The following is an 18,524-nucleotide window of genomic DNA, read 5'->3' on the forward strand; positions in this document are numbered from 1 at the left end:
TTTTGCTTTGTTTAAATTAAATCAGAATAGCCGCCCTTACTACGCAAAAGTATAATTGTATTCCAGAAATAATATATACTGCTTGAAGTTTCTCAAGAATTTTACAGTTCAAAGGTTTTACAAAATATATTTCTAATAATAATAATAATAATAATAATTGCTTACACTTATATAGCGCTTTTCTGGACACTCCACTCAAAGCGCTTTACAGGTAATGGGGACTCCCCTCCACCACCACCAATGTGCAGCATCCACCTGGATGATGCGACGGCAGCCATAGTGCGCCAGAACGCTCACCACACATCAGCTATCAGTGGGGAGGAGAGCAGAGTAATGTAGCCAATTCATAGAGGGGGATTATTAGGAGGCCATGATTAGTAAGGGCCAATTGGAAATTTGGCCAGGACACCGGGGTACACCCCTACTCTTTTCGAGAAGCGCCCTGGGATTTTTAATGACCACAGAGAGTCAGGACCTCGGTTTTACGTCTCATCCGAAGGACGGCGCCTGTTTACAGTATAGTGTCCCCATCACTATACTGGGGCATTAGGACCCACATGGACCACAGGGTGAGCGCCCCCTGCTGGCCCCACTTACACCTCTTCCAGCAGCAACCTTAGTTTTTCCCAGGAGGTCTCCCATCCAGGTACTGACCAGGCTCACACCTGCTTAGCTTCAGTGGGTTGCCAGTTGTGAGTTGCAGGGTGATATGGCTGCTGGCTAATGATTTTTGAGTATTTTTATTGCATAGAGCCAATGTTTTAGGATTTATCTCTAGTATAAACTAGTCAATGGCCATGTTAGCAAAGACTTTAATCTATGTAATCTCAACCAAATCCGCTGAAAACGTCTCAGAGGGACTTTGCCTTTCAGATGTTGAATCAAACACAGGCTGTAGACCCACAGTCCAGTACTTCTGTTGACATTCATACAATGTATAAGTACTGTATATTGCTGCCTTTCACACAGCTTTAGAAAGATGGTGTTCAGGAGCATGGAGAATACATCTTATTCATAAGACTGGATATAAATCCATCCATCTTCTAACCTCTTTATCCAATAGAGGATTGCCAATAAAGGACCACTTCACCACCATGGTGCCCTGGATATAATCCATACAGTATATACAAATTTATATTGGTTGAGTTTATTACACTGAAAAAAACATTTCAGCTTAGAGTTTAGGAACTCTAGGAATACTGCTAAGATTAGATAAACATGACAGACAGTAGAAGCAAATTTAAACAGCTTACTTATTTAAAGGCTATATTTCTTTTTAACTGGAAAAAAAAGATTTACAAAACAGCATTAAAATCAATGGAAGGAAAATCAGAAATGTATAACACTACAAGCATGATAAATTAAAAGAATATTGAAAATGACTCTCACATCAAAAAATACATATTTATACACTCTCCGTGCATTTGTTTACTGTAGTTTTTGACGTCTTATTTTATCACCAGTGTTGTATTGGGCATTACAGCTGAAACAGTAAATAACACTGGTAGGTCAGTTCCATTATACCCAAGAAAGCAATGCTCAGAGCACATAATCAATCCCATCGGGATGATTTTCTTCTCATGTGTCTTGTTCCTTCGCTGTCAATGGCTTCGTACAAGTCTTGCTTGTTCTCTGTGGTGGCATGAAGATATCCAAGGTATCCCACACACAGTGAGAGTGTGAGCAGTCCAATAGCCATCACAGGCTTGTTCTGTAATTTAGAAACAACAACATTACATATACTGTAGGATAAGCATCCGACATGTTGCAAAATTATTCAGACCCTTGCTCAGTTTTTACATTTTGCTTTAAACATGCAGTCATAACAACTTAAAGTAACAAATAATATATACGGTACACAACCTACTCCACACATTCAAAAACAGAAAGCAAGAAGCAAATAAACATGAAAGATACTGGAAATACAAAAGTTATGGGCATATAAGTATTCAAAGCCTTTGCTGTGGTAATTCACAAAAAATCACATTAACAAACCACACAATTATCTGAGTTGTCTCTGTTAGTAATAATAGTGGTTAATGATCAACATTCATTTTTTTGAAAGAGTTGTTGTTCATTGGCAGTGATGGAGAAAATGTCCATGGACCAACCATACCCCTGTCATTACACAAAAGGAGTTTGTATGGAACTGAAAAAAAAACTTGTTGAATCTAACATGGGATTTTGCAACAAAGCACCTACATGACACTGTAAGTGTGTGACAAAAGGATCTGGGTCAGACAAAACAAAATCGTAACTTTTTGTCTAAATGCAAAACATGACATTATCTAATGCAAACCAAACATGGTGCATCACTCAGTCAGCCTCATCCCTGCTGTTGAGCATGGTGGTGGCAGCATTATGTCATAGCTCTGCTTTTCATCGGCAGGTACTGGGAAGATTGTCAGGAGATGAAGCAAACAGGGAAACTTGCTCCAGACAAATTCTGGCTTCTTAAGCTAAACCTAAACCGGGGACAAAAATTAACCTTTCAGAAGGACAATGATCAAAAGCAACACTGTAGTGGCTTGAGTATAAGAAAGCATTATAAAGCTGACCTTTATAAGTTAAACTCCTGACTTGAATCCTATTGAGAATCTGCAGACGGGCTTGAAAACTGCTTTTCATAAGCAATCTCCAAGCTACAGTACATGAGAGGGTTTAAGCAAGGAACTATGCATTTACTTACAGTAACTCAGTATTGAGTTATAACCCAATGGACATAAGGTGATCGGATACTTCAGAATCACCATGTTCATGTCAGTGGAAAGTGCAAGCTGATGGAGTAAAAAAAAGTGAGCAGTCCATCATAACTTCCCACATCATCAGTGACAGGACATCGTCCCATGAAGATAAGGCACTTCCGCTTAAAGGGAGCAGATTTCTAACCAAATAAGAACTGAAATTTATCACACTTCCAACCAGTGTTATCTTGATGTTTTCTGTCTCACAATGACAGTACTCAGCATTTGACGTTCATCACTTGCTCTTTGGTATTCATTATCCTTCAGCAGGCCTGAACAAACACTGAGCCACGAGTCACTAAAGCTCGCTAGCAGCCGCCGGGACCCTTACTGGTTTGATGAAGAGCTCGGGGTTGATGGCACGGAACAGCGTGGTAGTCTGAACTCCCCTCAGCCCCGGGGCTCTGTAGCCCTGCTCCTTCGGCAGCTCGGTCTTTGCCTTGCCCGGGTCAGGAGAGGGTGAGGACATGGTCAGGGCCTGCACACAGAACCTGCACACAAGCACGCATCACTGTCCTTGGCTGCTCCCGCTCACAGATGAAAGCAAGTTATGTTCCGCCGTTAATTCACTGCTTAAACCTTTAAAATCCTGCTGCACCATCTTACATCCTGATTAGAAGAAGGACCGTGACATTAATATAACAGAGAGAGATGTGTTCTGCAGTGTCATGTACTGGCCCATGGTAACTGTGCATTACGCTCTCAGAACTCTAAGGCACTGATTTTCACTCCTGGTTCTTGAGGGAAACTGTATCTGTTCTCTTAATTGGTCTGCTGTCAGTGTTTCCAGCTCTTTTCTTGGCCATGATTATAAATTACCTACGAACCCTTTGGGACTGTGATTCTTATACTTGTCCTAGAAACTGACACCTGAGAGATGAGATCATTGAATTACACACTACTGACTGGGTCGGTGTAACACAAATCAATTGGACCAACGAATAAACTAATACTAAAAAACAATAAATGTGCCCTCATCACACACTTTTGTTATACACAGGGAATACACGTGGCCAAAAAAAATAAAATGTATAAAATGTACAATCAAGGTCTTTAAACTTCGTCTTCCGAAGGAAACATATTCACTTGTTAGTTAGAAATAACAGAATAACGCGCTGTGCTCAAGCCCCTAAGCATTATTTAAGCACACGCATAAAGCTAAAGAACTGTCGACTGTGAAATTTTTGAACGATTATGTTATTAACCAGAAAAAGCAAATGATCAGTGACTGCTTATACACACCGAAAGTGCAGTTTTATTGTGTCTCGTTGAAGTGGTTCATTTTATTGACTAAATGGCTGACAATGATGACAAAAGATCCCTATTTATACCTTGTACATTTATGTCACATATAACCCACCTGCTGGTTCATATTCATTGAGTATTTAGGTACAATACATACTCTTTTAATACTCGATATATTTGGCCTTCTGTAGCTACGATATTAAGCACACGAATTCATGGTTCCCTTTTCACTATTATCGTATATCTGCTTAGTTAATGTCTGAAGCAGTAAATACGCCTCAATTGTCCAGCGCTCATATTTTAAACCGAAATCAAAAGTTAGTTACCTGCTCACTCCTCTGTAACAGGCAACAACATAAAACAACCTACTTCCATCGGGAAGAAATTGTGAAGAGCGATGAAAATACTTCGGCAAACGAGACAGCGCCCTCTGCTGCCGGGCATACCGACACGGTACATTGAAAATACTGTACGTTGCCAAGGAAACCCCTCGCTTATTGGTGCTCCAGCAGATCCAGTAGATCTCTAACTATACCGATGCTAACACAAATATCCGTGTCATAAATTTAGAAGAGCTGTAAAAATGTATTCATCATCCAGAAGTGTTGTTTTTGTCCATCAGGTTTGAGCCACAGTTGCTCCAGGGTGCTATGTTAAAACTTTCATAGGGTGCTATTTTGCAGTTGCCACTATGAGCCAGCTGTTTTGGTTTGAATGAACTGACTGACGTGAAGGAATAATTCCATTGCCGAACAGCAGGAAGAAAGCTCTGCTTTTGCTAAACAGCTGGAATGTGGCTGCTGACCTGATCATTTTTGAGGCCCGGTAAAAGATGCCTTCACTGTAATTGATCTGCTTTTTAAACCTCATCTGCACACAGTCCTTGGCATCACCAATAACTTAAAGTACATTATTTTCAACAACACACATAACTTGATGTAGTCTTTCCTCAACATGTTAAGACATCACTCCCTAATTTCCGACTGAATAAGTCTTACGTGAAAATCTTCAGATGAAGATGAACAGACAGCCAGAGAGCTGAAAGAAAATGTCAAATCTCAACTGAAACAGAAAACTGAACTCAGCTTGTCAGCAATGAAGAACTTTACTGGGTCCAGAACAAACAGACACAGAGGAAAGTGGTTCCCCCAGATACAATTTGAGTGGTCGGTACTTTTTAATTAGCACCTGATTATGTCCTGGAAAACAATTGACTTTTAAATGTCTATACGCAAAAGGAAAACTGCATTCATAAAATAATTTTCCACAGGTGGGCCTGCTTTTGTAAACTGAGGCAGAAAAAGAGCCTAACTTTGATCTGTAAAAAACTACATTCAAATAAAGAAGATTGACATATTCTGTCTGATGAATTTAAAAAGAAAACTCTTCACTTCCCTTCAAAAATACAGCTCCTGTCCCAAAATGTAGTCTTGAGTCCCTACTGTGGCCAGAAACTGATTTCAAACCATTTAGTCTTCACATGTTATATTATCATACTTAATAGAATTCCTCAAAAATATCTCATCTGTGTTTGTATTTTTTGTTATCTTCTGCAAACGTTTTGATAGTGAATCTGAATCCTTTACCTTTTCTGAACCAAATGGAAATCCTGGACTTTATTTGGGCTATCTGTCAGTTTTGAGTGAGGTTTGTGTGTGAACAGCCTCTTCAGTCATGAAGAGAGACTGTGGGGAATGAGCTGCTGTCCTCAGTCACCTGGCCAGCTGGAAGAAGACAGTTTTTGAAACCAGAGTGGAGGCCAGCAGGTGACTAGAAAACATCTGTTCTCTAGAGACAGAGGGCTGATCTTGTGTTATATGATTGCATCAGAGGAATGGAAGTGTCTGACCAACCTGGTGTTTAATGGATACTGGACCTTTTGAGAATTCTGGACATGTGTTTTGAGAAGAGACTCAGACTCAGATTTCAAATTTTGACATTTGAAAATACTGTAGCTGTTTTGAGAAGAGTCTCCAAGAAAGACAGTGAAAGAGTTTCCGAGATAAACTTAAGTTTTTAGTAAAAAAGTTCGATGTGAACATTGGTGTTTGGAATCTGGTAAGCAGCTAAACTGCCTGGTTATTGTTAGAGAGGGAAAGGAAAAGTCAGATGTTAAAGGAAAACCTTAGGCTTTTGCTTTATGTGTTTTTTGGTTTACATTCATTCCTTGCACTGTAAATAAAGAATACTGATTACTATCTCATGACTGCACGTGTGTGGTTTACTCAGGACCTACCTATTAAAAGATAACTGCTATGGATTTGTATTTTACACCCTTTGCTGTGTTACTACAGTATGTACTCCATTTTACCTTTTATTTTTTGCATTGCTATAAAAAAGCAGACGCCGAAAGAAATGAATCAATGACTGTCCACTTGTTTTTTTTTGACTGTGTGTTCTAATTATGTTTCTTCTATGGCATAATTCTTATAGTTTTCTTACCAATATGCACAATTTTACATTTACTTACACGGAATTTAATTTGCTATGTACAGTAGAATGTTGAGAAAGGATCTTCAGTTAAAATATTGTTTTACCAAATATTTTTTATTTTGTATCAAAGAATATCTTTTCTTAAATAGCCTTTCTCAAGACGGCTTATATTTAACAATTTATTTCTTTGAGACACAGTGGTATATGGAGTACAAAACATGATTAAAAAATCAGTGTATGTGAAATAATAAGAGAACCTCCAGTTTACATAGCACAATTAAGGGGGCAATTATAATCAGATGGTTAAACAATTGGGAAACAAGTCAACAAGGACTGCATTTGGGCAGTCAGGAATCTACTGTTCATAATGGTTAGAAACTTTGAGATTGGTATTTACCATACAGATTAGCAGAAACATATCGTGCCATGTTAAAAAGAGATTTCAGAGGACCTCAGAAAAGTTCATGCTCGTGAGCCTGGAGAAAATCATTTCAAAATATTTGATCATATCTATACACTGGTGGCTCTGTGGCTCAGGATCTGCGCCTGTGACTGGAAGGTTGCCGGTTCGTATCTCATGGCAGGCAGCGGAATCCTACTCCATTGGGTCCCTGAGCAAGGCCCTAAACCCCAAATGCTCAAGGGGCGCTGTACAATGGCTGACCCTGTGCTCTGACCCCAAGCTTCTCTCCCTGCCTGTGTGTCTCATGGAGAGCAAGTTGGGGTATGTGAAAAGACAAATTCCTAATACAAGAAATTGCAATAAAGTGATATTGCCAATAGAAAATATTCAAGACTACAGTGATCATATCCAGGACCAGTCATCCTAAAGAGGAACATGGGAAATCATCTACAGTATGAAGTCACAAAGAAGACCAGAGTAGCATCTAAGGATCTCCAGGCCTCTATGGTTGTGGCTAACGTCAGTGTACATGCCTCAGCCATCAAGAAAAGAATGAACGGGAATGGTTCAGATAGCCCAGAGGATAGAGGAGGGCCCAGAAGAAACAAAAAGAACAAAGACAAAGAAGCTAATCAGAAAAGCAGATGTACCTTAGAATGTCTGAAGAAGACAATTTGCATTCTGGTCTGGCCAACTCAAAGAATGGACCTAAATCCCATTGAACTGTTATGGTGGAACCTGAAGCAAACTGTTCATGCGAAGGAATCCCTCAAATGTCACTAAATTCTTAAAAGCCATCGTGAAACACTGCTAAACAGTTACGTGAAATATCTAGTGGAAGTAATTGCTGCTCAAGGGGGTGCAACCAGTTACTAAATCTAAATTATTACACACTCCTTCACAAACTCATTTACGGCTGGATCATTCTTTTAATTAAATCATCTAGATACTGTTATGTCTTTATTTAGACTTTCATGAAGAACTAATTATGTTTTTTCTTGCTAAAATACACAAGGATCAACCAACATTAAGGGTTCCAAACTTTCTTGGTTCCGCTCCTGCCTGCCATTTTCCCTATCTCATGTTAGGAAGTGTCTTTCAGGACCCTATGCAGACAGCACAATCCGGAAGGGGGTGAACAGACACGGGGAGGAGACGAGGAACTGGGCTGGTAGACGAACAGGGGGGCATGACAAGTGTGCACTGGTGCTCAGGGGGGCGTGGTCCAGGCGAACAGATCCGAAGGAGTCCAGGGGGAAAACCGGGGCGAAGTCTAAAAGTCCAAAAAACAGGATATCCAGAAAAGACAACACGACAAAAGTTAAAAACCGGAGTGGGATCCGGTGCAAGGACGGGGAATAAAAAATGGGTAACGGGACCAGGTGCTCCAGGCCCTGGACTCGGCTGGTTCGGGACGCCGATAGGAGGCCTATGCCCTCGAGCCGCGGGCGTAGGGTGACTCGGTGGTAGGTGGGCCTCCGGGCGTCCATGTTCCAATGCAGAACCCGGAAGAGAGTGAGCATCTGGCTTTTGAGGTGGGCTGGAACAGGGAGCAGGTGCAGAAAATCAACTACAATGTGAAAGAGCCAGAGCACCCTTAAGGGGGAGGGACTACAGTCATGACATCTCTGTTTACTGACCTAACAGTACTGTTTTGGATGGTTATTCCTTCAGGCTTGTACCATGGGGATATATGAATTATTGGTTCCTCACACCTTGATGAATGCCAATCATTTCTACATGGTTATGGGTTGAATGGTATCAGAATGTTTAAATGTCTTATCATCCGTATCCCATTCTGCAAGTAAATGATGGGCACTCCTTAAGCGTTTGCACAACTGCCTGAATAGGCCCTGACTCACCTGTGAGCCCGTATTGGGAAATGGATGCATGGATCCAATTGCTGATAACTAATCTGATAAATTCAATCAGCATCCAAAAGGCCATGCAGAAATCAAGATGAACAATAACAGAAACAGAAGTGAGCACAGAGACCAACTCTTTATGGCTTTATGAAAAGGACTGCTGACTTATTATGGTAGTGGAAATGCTGAGTTCCTATCTGTGATATCAGCAAGGTTATAATATGTAACTTACTTGTGTAGTGATGTATTGTTTGGAATAAGGAAAAAGGTTTCCATTCGTTCTACAATTGTTAAGCGTCCATTTAGGGAGTATTTTAGCTCTGAGTAGGATTTTTATTTCATGAGACACTGGTTCCCTCTTTCCCTTTTAAGGTATGCACGCCTCAGTTACAGGGGAAATTGTGTTCTTCTGTTTCTGTCAGAGGCAGCACTCACAGATTTGTAAGTATCTGTATAGTCATGGAGGTTGTGTGTAAATTGTTGTAAATAAATATTTGTTCTTTTTATGTTTTTATGTTGATGTCATGGGGTTATTATTTTGTTACCACACTGAAAGGAGTGTGGAACAAAAGAAAGGAGAGTTTAAAATGTGAAAAATCACAAGGTTCTGGAGCTCTGGGTAAACAGGTACCTTTACCACTAAGGATGTTATTTGCTGTCAGTGCTACAGTCTACATTATTTAAAGATTTTTATTATTTGTGTAAAATCTTAATTATTACAGAAAACTAGGTCATGACACGATATTTCCTCTCATTATTGTATTCAATTTCAATCGTTTGCTACTGTATTTCCAAGAACTTCATCAACTTCCCATGAAGTTTGTCCCACCATTTATAGCCAGCAGCTGTATCACCCTGCAACTCACCAATGGAAACCCACTGAAGCTCAGCAGGTGTGAGGCTGGTCAGTACCTGGATGGGAGACCTCCTGGGAAAAACTAAGGTTCCTGCTGGAAAAGGTATTAGAGGGTCCAGTAGGGGGCACTCACCCTGCAGTCGGTGTGGGTCCTAATGCCTCAGTATAGTGATGGGGACGCTGTCCTTTACATGAGACATACAACTGAAGTCCTGATTCTCTATGCTCATTAAAAATCCCAGGGTGTTTCTCAAAAAGTGTAAGGGTGTTACTCTGGTGTCCTGGCCTTTACCCATCATGGCCTCCTAATAATCCCTCATCCCTGAATTGGCTTTATCGTTCTTTTCATCTCCCCATTGATAGCTGATGTGTGGTGAGAGTACTGGTGCACTATGGCTGCTGTCGCATCATCCAGGTGGGGCTGCACACTGGTGGTGGTGGAGGGGATCCCCATTACCTGTAAAGTGCTTTGAGTGGAGTGTCCAGAAAAGTGCTGTATACTTTTATATAGTGTAAGCAATTATTATTCGTAGTAATGTAGAACAGTCCAATTAAAAAGATTCCCACATTAAAAAAATGAATTACTCTCAACCGACTCAGAAATACAACGGTGAGAAACAAGAATCAAAATCGCTTTCACAGAATACAGGGCAAAGTAACCTTAGATTCTGCTTTTCTTTCTTACTTCACACAAAATATTACTTGCTTTTGTTCCCTTCCGGTTTCTTTCAGTCCTGTCAGTTTTGTTTTGAGCATTTCTTCAAAATAGCAAACACGGCTCACTTTCTTCCTCTTCCTCATCACGACGAGTAAACTACATGAGAATATAATTGGGGATGTTAAGGACTGTAAAATATTACACCTGCAAGTTCCAACTCCATTGATTATGAAACTTGGCACATTTTATCAGGGGAAAGTACTGTAAGAAAAGGGACACAGCATGCTAATAGCATTCTAAGTATTAAGGTCCTCTCTACCACGGTTTATATCACGATTTGGTTTGAAATAGTTCAAACTAATTTAATCCTTGTAATTTTCTCTAGCTATCAATGTAATTGAATTTTACATCAATTCACAGATAATTTAATGTTACATTACATTTATACTTTGCTAAGCTGCTTGATGACAATAAACTTACTTCTTTGCAGCTAGTTTATTAATAAATCATTATACGAGATCAATGACACATCTTTCCGTGTTGTTAATATTTAAAGACACTCATCCACATGTTTGACAATAACCAAGCATATTAGTCCAGAGCAGACATTCTACAGCTTCAGAACTGGAGAACCTCTGTACCCGAGAGGCCTGGCCGAAATACATGTACAGTAGATACTCAAATTGCATTTCCATGTGTTTTTTACACATTATGCATATTGGTAAAATATACATACGGTATTCATACACATGTCAGTTTTGTTATTTCATTACAAAAAGAGAGCTGAAGAAGGTACAATGCCATAATCCATTGAAAAATAACTATTCTGTTTTGCACTCCACGCTGGTTTGCTTGTCTTTTCAAAACCACGTCTCTCCCTGCTTGCAGGACGATACGGTCATTGTACTCCGGAGTTTTATTTCCTGCGTATACTGTATGGATCACACCACAAGTTCACATCTGAAACGAAACTAAATCAATGGTTTGGATAATTTAAGCCCTATTTGTTTTTTTCCGCATGAGCGCGGAGTGTTGGGGCTTTGGCACCGACAGGTGCGCCAGCTGCTCAAATAGAAACCATTTCATTTGCTTTTGCACGCACCTGGACTTTTTAAAAGTACATTTTCATTTTCATTCTTTTCTTCTTCCATTAGGCAGTCAGTTGCTATTTGGTGACTGTATTGTTAATGACAATTACAGACCGCACCCTGCTCATTGCAATTTCACCGCTTTCACACCCCGTTTTCTTGCGCACAATGCTCCATCACAAACAAACCAGATTCATGGTTCTTATTAGCCCTGTCGCTCATATGTTGTAGCAGACACCAGTTGCATGACCGCCTCTTAAATTGCAGTGGAGAATAATGCGTTTTGATAAATGTTATTAACACTCAAGGGGAACGAACGATGTGAAAACTTCCAAGCGGTCATTCGTGACTCATTCACGACGATATACAGAAAACTGAAACTCCTGTCAAGGGGCTTTCGTTGAGGTTTACTCGAAGGACCCCAGTTACCACAGTTTTAAACCACACAGACCTCTTTCTCTGGGTTAAGTCTGTAGGATTCACCGGGAACGCGAACTTTGTAGATGGTTAATGTAGTTTGCGCTCCCCATGACCGGATTGCGCGGTACGAGACCTGCTCGACCTGTCAGAGAAGAGTGCGGATCCTGTATCCGCCTTATCTGTCACCTTGGTTTTCTTGCAAGACCGTCATCCTTGACCGCCAGGGACAGCCTGTGATTGGAGTCAGCGCATAGGGTGTGTGGAGGCGTCGCAAATAAATAAAATGCAGAGATGTAGAATGCGGGAGTCTCACTTGTTGCAGAGCTAGGGTTAATGCGCGAAAGAGTTCAAATCTTAGAGGTAAAGCTTGAGACATCTTATGGATTTTGACCTGCTTGTCCAACGGCTCTATATTTCTTCCCGGCACCTATTTAGAGTAAATATTCCTGCTGTTTTTTTTTTGCAATTCAGACACCAAAAAAGACAGTGCTCCTTTAAAAAGTATGTCTCCCCCTCCCCTTGACGACCGAAAAAGGTGTGGTTTGGCGTTAGTGCCAGGCAGGTGTATTTGACAGGCAAAGAGGAGCATCAGATAACACCTGAGACCTGGGCTGTAGATACCGCATAGAGATAAAACCTCTCTCGTTACCAAAACTCGAAAACAAAATTGTTTCACTAGTGGCCACAGGTAAGTCGAATTTTTCTTCAGGCTCTTATGACGATAATTTTGCATGTTTCTGCGCATTGAAATGTTTATGCGTTGCATTCACCTTTTGAGAGTGTATCTTCACTTTCTCTGGAAATTAACTGCGTGTAATTTTCGTTTTTCACGGAACAGACCATTCGCGATAAGTGAAAAATAAGGGAATGTGAGAATCTTGCAGACGTCGCCTTCATATTAGACACATTATGTAATAATTACTGTTCAGTATAATCATTCTATCTTTTTAAAATGAGATGAACGAGAGTTACCAAAAGGATGGTGGCCAAATACTATTCTATGAATAATAACAACAACTCTATGGGCTTATATTTTTTCGAAGTGGAATGACCGAGTTTTAAACCCGTACCTAGTTGAAATATGTAATAGAAAATAGCGAGTAAGTGATGTAAAACCACAGACACAACGAACGTGTCTCTCTCTAATACAACAGGGGTTGTGTAATATGCACTCTGCATGTATACCCAGAAATAGCAAAGTAACCTGGAATGTCCCCTAATTTAAATTAAGATAGTATTACTGTAATATCTCTCGATTTCTCTCAACGTATAAGTATGTTATATTAAAACCTTTCATACAAATCTGGTTTATAAACAATTTACAGATAATGATGAGGCAAGTGGTACATTATATCCATGATGAATATAATTGAAATATTGGTATATTTCATAGCTGTGAAATAAGTTATTTTGCAATTACAGTAGGTAGTAATGGACCACGCTGTTTAAAATCCTCATATCGGGTGTTGAGAAACATTTTTGCATCTCATTACCTATTTGATAAAAACTAAGTCTTTATAGAAACATAACTGTAGTTAAGCAAGTTACTGAACTGTGGTAACATTTACTTGAAAGTACCTGATTTCCCTATCATTTAAACAATGTGCACCCCATAAAAAACTAGTTTTCCAGTCTTTTATTTGAATACTGCAGTTAAACATACTCTGATAAGTTTAACGATGATCGTAGAGCAGTCTTTCATTTAATGTTTCCAAGGAAGTTTTTAAAGAAATTGCAATATAATCTTCATAAAATGTAAATTGTAACTCATAAATGCGTGGGTTACCTAAAACTCATTGATTAAAATCTATCTTTGCTGAGAATCTCAACCATCACACGCACACACTGCAAAATTAAACTTAAAAGCAGATTTCTAAGCGCTAAATGGGCTTTTGCATTCGGTAATGCCCATCATAAAGTTTCTGAACTAATCTTAAAAACGGAAAACAATAGTATCTTTTTTTTGGACCAATCATTCAAAGCGGGCCCACAGCCCACCAGACAGATTGTACAAATGGCGACTGCAGAAGACCCAACACCCTTTGCTTTCCCCCCTCTACAGTGCAGGCTCCTCGGGGAAAGCGACCATGAACTGGGGATTCCTGGAAAACGTGCTGAGTGGAGTGAACAAGTACTCCACGGCCATAGGCAGGATCTGGCTCTCCATCGTCTTTGTCTTCCGGATACTGATTTACGTGGCGGCCGCGGAGCAGGTCTGGAAGGACGAGCAGAAGGATTTTGTGTGCAACGTCAACCAGCCCGGCTGCGAAAACGTGTGCTACGATTACTTCTTCCCCATCTCCCAGGCCCGGCTGTGGGCCCTGCAGCTCATCATGGTCTCCACCCCGTCCCTCCTGGTGGCCCTGCACGTGGCCTACCGGGAACACCGAGAAAGAAAGAGCAAGAAGAAGCTCTACGTGGACAAGGGAAAGATCGACGGTGGCCTGTGGTGCACCTACCTCATCAGCCTCATTTTTAAGACCGCCTTTGAGGTGGGGTCGCTGCTGGCCTTCTACTTCCTGTACAGTGGCTTCGACGTTCCCAAGCTCCTCCAGTGCGATCAGACCCCTTGCCCCAACACGGTGGACTGCTTCATCTCCAAAGCCACCGAGAAGAAGATCTTCCTCTACATCATGGGCTGCGCCTCGGTCCTGTGCATCGTCCTCAACGTGTGCGAGATGTTGTACATCATCTCCAAGCAGTGCTGGAAATGCTTTTCCAAGAGCTGTGTCCCGCTGGAGGAGAAGGTCCACTGCCAGTGCCAGCAGCACCCAGGAGCCAACGGCTCTACAGCCTCGAGCCCAGACTCGAACAGCTGAACAACCCGCGGTTAAAAAAACGTCTTGACACACGAGGTGTTACCAGCGATTGTTTTGTGTGTGCACAACTGACAGGCTAAAGCAGGAATTCAGAGGAAGGGCTGTGGCGTCTCCTTAGGCCAGACAACACGAAGCTGTCAAGAACCCATCATGAGGAACGGGAGGCACAGAGGACCTGCCTGCCCTCATCTATTCACTCGTGAAATTTCTGTCTTTACGTCCTGCTCAAATTCGAGCAAAACACTCTGCCCACTCTGCAACTTCCTTAATCAGCGCAATGTTGCAGTACACATAAAAAATGACTTTCGTGGCTTTTGAAAGCAGTTCCTCTGGAATATTGTGATCCTATTCTGCTGTTGTCATTAGAGGAGTTCAGCGGAGTGGAAACAAACTACAGCGAATCTGAACAGCAAACAGGAAGAGAATGGCCAACAGCTACAGTGGTGCCACTGCATAATTCAGCCTCAATAAAAACGAGATGATACATAAGATCGTACCGGGTGATACATTTTCTAATACGATTTATTAATGTTGGTTTTCGGTAAGGTTACGTGTCAAATCGATCATTAGAAATGTTAACACATAATTTAAGTTATACCTGACAAATGATAAAACCTTGTTAATTGCAGAAAACCTTAAAAACCATTCATGATACAGATTTCTTATGCTTTTAATTACATTAAAACCCTACTAGTAATATTCTTTATAAGAAATCAGCAGAATTATGTCCAATCTAAAATATGTCAAATGAATAGAGTGATTTCTAGATTTAAATTAGATTTCTAACATAGGCTGACAAGTTCAACTTGTTACACCCTCAAGATCCAGCATTCACATGACTTGATTTCTTGATGTTAAACTGGATATATCCTTTCTGCTGGACGTTTCTTTATGTGAATGAGTGCCATTGTAAACATAAGCTGCAAGAGTGGGCTGGAGGCTAAAAGACCATCCTAATCACCAAGTAGGACTCTTCCCGTGCTCCAACCCTTTGTCCCTCACCCCTTTTGAGAAATCATCTTAAGAAACTAAACTGCATGGCTCTTCCCGAATCTGCCTTATTTAACTTTTGTATTTAATTGGATCTTCTTCACCCTTCAAAATGTTCCAGCTTTGAGACCAGCCTTGAATTCAGCCAGCTGTAAATCACCATGAGGATGATTAAGAAAGGGGTATGGCAGAGCCGATGGACTGGTGGCTGGGGTATCCTGCTTTGTGCCAGTCACTTGCCAGAACAGGCTCCGTCTCCCCCGGGACTCTGAATTGGATAAAGCTGTTAGAAGATGGAATATGAAAGACCATTCATTCAGAAAACATGAAGATCTTTACCTGTAAAATTGAGCATGAGGCTGTATTTATCATACAACTTATTAAACAGCTGCAAATAACAGCAAATTGAAGTCCAGTAATTTAGATTCAGCAATTAAAAAAAACAATGACAGGTATTAAGCATGTAACAAATACTATCACTTACAATAAGCTCACAATATTTAGACTGTGGAGCCTTCTTCAGGTGTGAAGAAGACCACACCCGAAGAAGGCTCCACAGCCAAAATATTGTGCTTATTTTTCTTCTCTTTTCAGCACGGAATAAACCTTTACTTGTTCCCATCGGTTACAATACTCACTTGCTGTGCAAGACTCATTTGTTTGTAGAAATGGCACTGCTGCTTTTTCTCATACCTCAAATCTTAATGCTGCTTGTGTGTGCCAGGTTTATTTTTCAAAGCTGTGTGTTACTATCGTTGTGTGTGCCCTGCCACGAACTGCTGGCCTGTGCAGTGTGCAGGCCCACCTCACATCCTGTTCCTGCTGGCTGGGGCTCCAGCTCCCTCTCTAAGGATAAAGCAGTTTCTGAAAATGGAAGGACAGTTATCTTTGTCCCAGAGTCTTCATTTTACACACCATTTTAAAACGAAATGTTCTATTCTTCAGCTGGCCCTTCTGGTGAAATTCAACAGGTGTGATCAGGCACATGTAGGCTTTTGAGATGCGGCACAACAGAGGAAGATGGGGGAAAAAGCAACACATTGCAAATGTCATCTCTGAAAAGGAGATAACCCAATTGATTCACAGTTATTCACATGAATACTAGAATACAACAGAAAGACATACAGACTTTATGATGTTCAAAAGAACTACATACTATTGTTATTGATAATTGCAGTATTATTGATAAGGACAGCTCTTCAATTTCTATTTTAGACAATCATATCAAGTGTTCTTTTTAATTTACTTTCTATGACATAGCATCCTCTTTCTAAGGCTCCTATCATATTTCCCCATGCAATAAGCGAACACTTGAAGGTTTGTGACAGACTAAAACATGAACCGGATTCTGAAACTTTTAGTTTAGCAGGAAGTGTTGAAAAACTGAAAAGAACTATGGCCTTGGCTTTATAAGCCACGTAAAAAAGTCAACATCCATTGCTGGAAGAAGAAATGTTTCTGTAGTCCTGTTTCTCACGATATTGTACATAGAGGCATATTTTCATTCAGCATGAAAAGATGAACCAATATTTGCTTAAATAATGCAAACAGCCTTGGCCTTTGCCATCAGACTAAAGCCCAAGATGTAGCTTGAAATGATACTATAACTAAAGGCAGCAGTGTGGAGTTGTAATTAAAGCTCTGTACTCACAATGGCATGAAGTGTGGGTTCAAACCTCAGGTATTCAGATTGCTCCAATAAAATCCCCAGCTGTATCAACTGGTACGCATGGAATCTTTTTTGGTGAGGTGTCCGATAAAAATCCTTTTAGCCCCACTTACCAATGTTTTACAAATAAAGTACATCTGTACAATGTGTTTATGGATACAGGAAACCCTAACTATGATATACAATTCACCACAGATTTAGAGGTCACAGGACAAAAAAGGAAATAATGTTAAATAATTATAATTATAATATGCTGCTTATAGTCATGAATTTAGACTCTGCAGATCTTTGACATTCACACATTTGGTATTAAAATTCTGGGGATAACCGGAATATTTTAGTGAAATACAGGAAAAGCTTATGAAAATCTTGATAATTATTCTGTAAGTCAATAAAATTACTGTACTTTTATTGCATCTCCCTTTTGCACCCAAAGAAGTGTTTTTAAGGTTATCAACTTCTATCTAAATACACAATTTTTATTCTCCCAAACCTGATTGTCTTCTCACATAGTTTACTGTTTTGATGAAAGATTAGAACTGCTTAATGTATCAACATCTTCATTTCCTTTGTTATTGTGACCTTGTAATTTGGCTTAGTGCCCATAGGCGGAGCGGTGGCACTGTGGCTGAGGATCTGAGCCTGTAATAATATATTAATAATAATAAACTTTATATAGCACTTTTAAAGGTGGCTTCTCAAAGTGCTTTACAGGATGACAATAACAATAAATAAGAATTTATTCTGTAGCTGTAGGGTTGCCAGTTCAAATCCCGCAGCCGGCAGAGGAATCCTACTCTGTTGGGCTTCTGACCAAGGCCCTTCACCCCAACTGCTTCAGGGGTGCTGTATAAATGGCTGACCCTGCGCTCTGACCCCCAGCTTCTCTCCCTGTCTGTGTGTCTCATGGAGAGCAAGCTGGGGTATGTGAAAAGACAGATTTCTAGTGCAAGAAATTGTATAGGGCTAATAAAGTGATCTTATCTCTTATAGTCACAGGCTAATCTTCATAATTTATACAACATTGTTGATGTTTTCCCTTTCAAGTTACCGAACAGCACCTTTTCTGAACCAATGAGCTCTTCCAAGGTGAACATTCATAAAAAAAACAAGGCTTGGACTTCCAAACAATCTACTTTCTTGGATGTTTCTTGGACAGCATGATTATTCTGCCATAGCAATATTTGCTTGCACGACTACCAGTTTTTCTGCATCTGCTGCCAGTGGACTGCATTCCATTTTTACAAATGGGACATTTTCAAAAACATGTATCGTTATGTACTTGCTGTCATAATTGCAGACAATCGGATTCCATCTCCAACGGAACTGTGGCA

General features: G+C 40.4%; 2 protein-coding genes across 2 annotated transcripts; one reads left to right on the forward strand and one right to left on the reverse strand.

Annotated features, from left to right (window-relative positions):
- Positions 1-724: 724 nt before the first annotated feature.
- smim8 (small integral membrane protein 8) lies at positions 725-4,422 on the reverse strand. The gene is made up of 3 exons (XM_006626147.3): positions 4,316-4,422; positions 3,076-3,235; positions 725-1,711 (listed from the first exon to the last, which is right to left on the reverse strand). The coding sequence occupies exons 2-3, from the start codon at positions 3,211-3,213 to the stop codon at positions 1,553-1,555; spliced, it is 297 nt and encodes a 98-aa protein (XP_006626210.1). The 5' UTR covers positions 3,214-3,235; positions 4,316-4,422; the 3' UTR covers positions 725-1,552.
- A 7,589-nt stretch (positions 4,423-12,011) lies between these two features.
- Positions 12,012-15,020, forward strand: gjb7 (gap junction protein beta 7). Its single transcript, XM_015353380.2, has 2 exons — positions 12,012-12,400; positions 13,775-15,020. The coding sequence occupies exon 2, from the start codon at positions 13,800-13,802 to the stop codon at positions 14,529-14,531; it is 732 nt and encodes a 243-aa protein (XP_015208866.2). The 5' UTR covers positions 12,012-12,400; positions 13,775-13,799; the 3' UTR covers positions 14,532-15,020.
- The last annotated feature ends 3,504 nt before the right edge of the window (positions 15,021-18,524 follow it).

This window comes from Lepisosteus oculatus, chromosome 2 (genome assembly GCF_040954835.1).
Source record: "Lepisosteus oculatus isolate fLepOcu1 chromosome 2, fLepOcu1.hap2, whole genome shotgun sequence".
In the NCBI taxonomy this organism is placed as follows: domain Eukaryota; kingdom Metazoa; phylum Chordata; class Actinopteri; order Semionotiformes; family Lepisosteidae; genus Lepisosteus; species Lepisosteus oculatus.

Coding starts and splice junctions, on each gene's coding strand:
- smim8 (XM_006626147.3), bottom strand. CDS start 3,213: ATGTCCTCACCCTCTCCTGACCCGGGCAAGGCAAAGACCGAGCTGCCG. Junction 1,712..3,075: donor CCGAGCTCTTCATCAAACCA/GTAAGGGTCCCG, acceptor TCTAAATTACAG/AACAAGCCTGTGATGGCTAT.
- gjb7 (XM_015353380.2), top strand. CDS start 13,800: ATGAACTGGGGATTCCTGGAAAACGTGCTGAGTGGAGTGAACAAGTAC.